General features: G+C 50.2%; 1 protein-coding gene across 1 annotated transcript in view; it reads right to left on the bottom strand.

The window, feature by feature from the left end:
- The window catches only part of LOC104988305 (ribosomal protein S6 kinase alpha-2-like), a 152,770-nt gene that overhangs the window by 27,585 nt on the left and 121,965 nt on the right, over nt 1-3,220 (bottom strand). The window contains exon 19 of the mRNA XM_010839590.1: nt 2,773-2,837. Within this exon, the coding sequence (XP_010837892.1) occupies nt 2,773-2,837 (65 nt within the window). The remainder of the gene's footprint in view (nt 1-2,772; nt 2,838-3,220) is intronic.

Raw genomic sequence — 3,220 nt, 5'->3', positions numbered from 1 at the left:
ACTAGAAATTGTATTGGTGAAGGGATTTTCACTTGTTGGGCCAATATTTGCTGCTAAGTCTCCATATCCCTTACCTGCTGTGTCCCTGGCAGTGTATTGATTAATATAATTGGTGTAAGTAGTAGCTTTAATGTTTGTAACCTTGGGCCCTTGAGTTAATTCTTTTTCTTCTTATAGCCCACCACACCTTTGCCCTTTAGGAATGCAACTTTATTTAATGCTTTTGGAGGGTGGCGCCTGACTAATCACCTTTAGAGAAAAATAAGTTTTCTGAAGAAAGGGTCTTAAAATGTTAACAGGCCTCCGGGCCAGAAGATGATGCAAATCACCTAAGCTTTTGCATATGATAAGTTTGCAGGAAGAAAGCCTGGCTTGCTGCCTGACTCTACCCCTTCCCCCATTATCCTCTATGCATAACTTAAGGTATAAAAAGTACTTTGGAAAATAAAGTGCGGGCCTTGTTCACGGAAACTTGGTCTCCCCATGTCGTTCTTTCTCTCCCCTTCTGGCTGAATTATTCAGCCTCTTTTCTCCACTGAATTTCCTCACTGAGCTATCCTTATTTAACCACTCTTTATATCTTTAACATTTAATTAAGCAATGGTTTCCTGATCCTCCCAGACGCCATCCCCACTTTGAATTCCCTGGATCCACCGGGGCTGGACCCGGCAGGGGTGTTCCTTCCATACCCGGGGGCTAAACCACGAGCTGCGACAGGGCAGCCCACACAGCTCTTCCAGGGAGACCTCGCAAGGTGACAGGGGCTTCGCGGGCTTGTCCCACCCCCTTTTAGCACCTCTGACCACGAGGATGTGGGTCTCAGCCCCTGACGTCTACCTGGCAAAGGGCTCCAGAGTCACCCGAGCGACTGAGATCAAAGCTGACTGCACTTGAAAGCAAGGTGCTAATGTGCTAGACTGGAGAAGCTTAATTAAAAGGCACAAGACTTGCCAGTGTAGTTTCTAGAATTTGGAAATTATGCACCGAGATGGCAGAGGCAGCAAGCGCCTTCCAAAGAGGTTTCGTTCCCGGGCCGGTTTTGACTGTTTTTTCTCTGCAGAGAACTCTGGCTTCGAGGTCTGCCTGCTCTTAACGTCCCCCAGGTGACGTGTCCTGTGCTAGGTCTGCGCCAAGCACAGGGACACGGTGTCGGTTCAGCCACAGTCAAGCCCAGAGGAGCAGGCTTGGATGGAAGAACTCGAGCCCACGCCAGGATCTTGGGTGAGCCACGTACAGGCTGAGGGACGAATGGATACAGGCTCAGTTACAGCAACTGGGAGTCTGCGTGGGCGGGATGTAGCTTCCTGCGAATTTGAACTGATACACCGTCCCGGGCGAATGGACAAAGTCTGTGGATCAAGCAAGCAAGGACTTCAACCGTCAAAGAGGTATGAAGCCCAGGGCCATGCCTTCTAACACTCGGGATGCCTCTACCTGCTCAGACCCAGGAGAGACCAGCTGAGGTTCACACGGACCTCACGGGAGGTTATCACAGCCAACACTGGTCCGTGCGGCTAGATGTGACCACACGGTAGCGGCAGCCGTGACTTTTAACAGGCTTTACAGTCGGCTAGGGGACACCAACTTCTAGCTCAGTACCAGAAGAAGGGCAAACATGTGAGTTGGATGAAAGGAAATTTAAAGCTGAGTACAGTCAACCTTCGTTGATCCTAGGAGTGATTCCTGACTTGTTGCAATGTTTGTTGTGCTTTTAAATCTTAGGCTGGCATCTCCTGCAGGTCAGCAGACTCTGAAGGGCAGCTGGTGCGTTGTCAGGGAAAGTCCACCAGCTTTAGCATCAGCTTAAGCTAAAAATGAAAGACTTGAAGACTGCAACAAAAAATTCCGACGGTGCGTCCAAGCCTGACACAGGGCGTGGATTACCCGCTGCTCCAGGGTTACACCGCATCTGCTGCCCTTTCAGTCATGAACTCGAATCACGTGCTCAGAACAGTCTGGTCTCTTTTGAGGATAGAGGGTTATTTTTCTATGTCTTGGCATTTCAATTACTACCCCATCAAAGGCAAACTGGGTCCTTCAGTAAGTACAATTGATCGGAGAAATCCAAACAGTAAGGGGTAAAAAAAAGCTATTTCTGGACAGCATTAAAATGCAATGTCTAATGATGTTCTCCTTTAGCTAGTAATAAAATAAACTTGAATTCTCTACACAAAAGATATATGATGTGCTTTAAAAAAAGCCTGCTAACAATACGGGCCAATTAGGTTGGGGTTTAAATTCTTCATGGATAATACAAAAAGCGTGCACAGGTGAGTAATTCAGAGTTGACTGCATTAGTATTTTCTTGCCAGGCAACACAAATCTGGTCTTAATTTCAGGATTTTAAACACAGTTCCCAATGATGGAAACCCTTGGTGAAACCGTGCACCTTTCATTAAGGACCTGGAGGTTGTGAGGGTGCTCGTCACAGGCAGAGTTCTCTGCTGGAGTTAACCCTTTCTGGGCTCCGTGGTGTTTGGGTAAGCCACGGAGGGGGCAGACAGTGACCTGCTCAGGTGAGCTGGGGCACAGCCAGGATGGAATCCCCCTTCCTGCTCCATCTTTCCAACCTCTGGGGCTAACGAGTCCACCAGAGTCTGTGAACTGGGTCAGTGCTGCCAAGTGGAGGATGGGCCGCCTCTCACCTCCAACACACGGGGACTTCCCGAGGCCACTGAGCCGGGTGGGCGCCCAGCCACCCTTCCTAGAGGACCCCTGGGTCTCCATCTCCTCCTGAGCAGCCTCGCGAATCTCGCAGCAGCGACCGGTCACCCGACCACGGCCGCGGGCCTCACTAGGGCTCTGGCCCTGAGGACGGCCTTGGTTTTATCTGAGGGCTGCAGGAGGACCCGGAAGAGACCAGTGAGTGTCTGTGCCTTGACTCCCTAATGGATAGCGTCCAGCATCCGCTTCCTTTCGGGTCCAGGAGCCTCCGCTGCGGGGGTCCACAGGCACCTTCCAGGCTCCAAGGACGCCCCCTCCCCACCTCTTTGTTTGCACAGAGCTCACATCCCAAAAGGGCCCCTCTGTGGTGTGGAAATCCAAGTGGATTCTCTGTTGTAACATTATCCACTTGACATGTCGTATTTGACCGTCTATTTTACGATTGTCTTTTTTAACCATAGACAATTTCAGATTCAGTAACAATGAGAGAGGAGCAGGAAACGGCAACGCACTTCAGTATTCCTGCTGGGGAAATCCCACGGACAGACAGAGCCTG

The sequence above is a fragment of the Bison bison genome, unplaced genomic scaffold (assembly GCF_000754665.1).
Source record: "Bison bison bison isolate TAMUID 2011002044 unplaced genomic scaffold, Bison_UMD1.0 scf7180017864122, whole genome shotgun sequence".
Classification (NCBI taxonomy): Eukaryota; Metazoa; Chordata; class Mammalia; order Artiodactyla; family Bovidae; genus Bison; species Bison bison.
The sequence above is the reverse complement of the archived record's forward strand: the minus strand, read 5'-3'. Positions and strand labels throughout refer to the sequence as shown.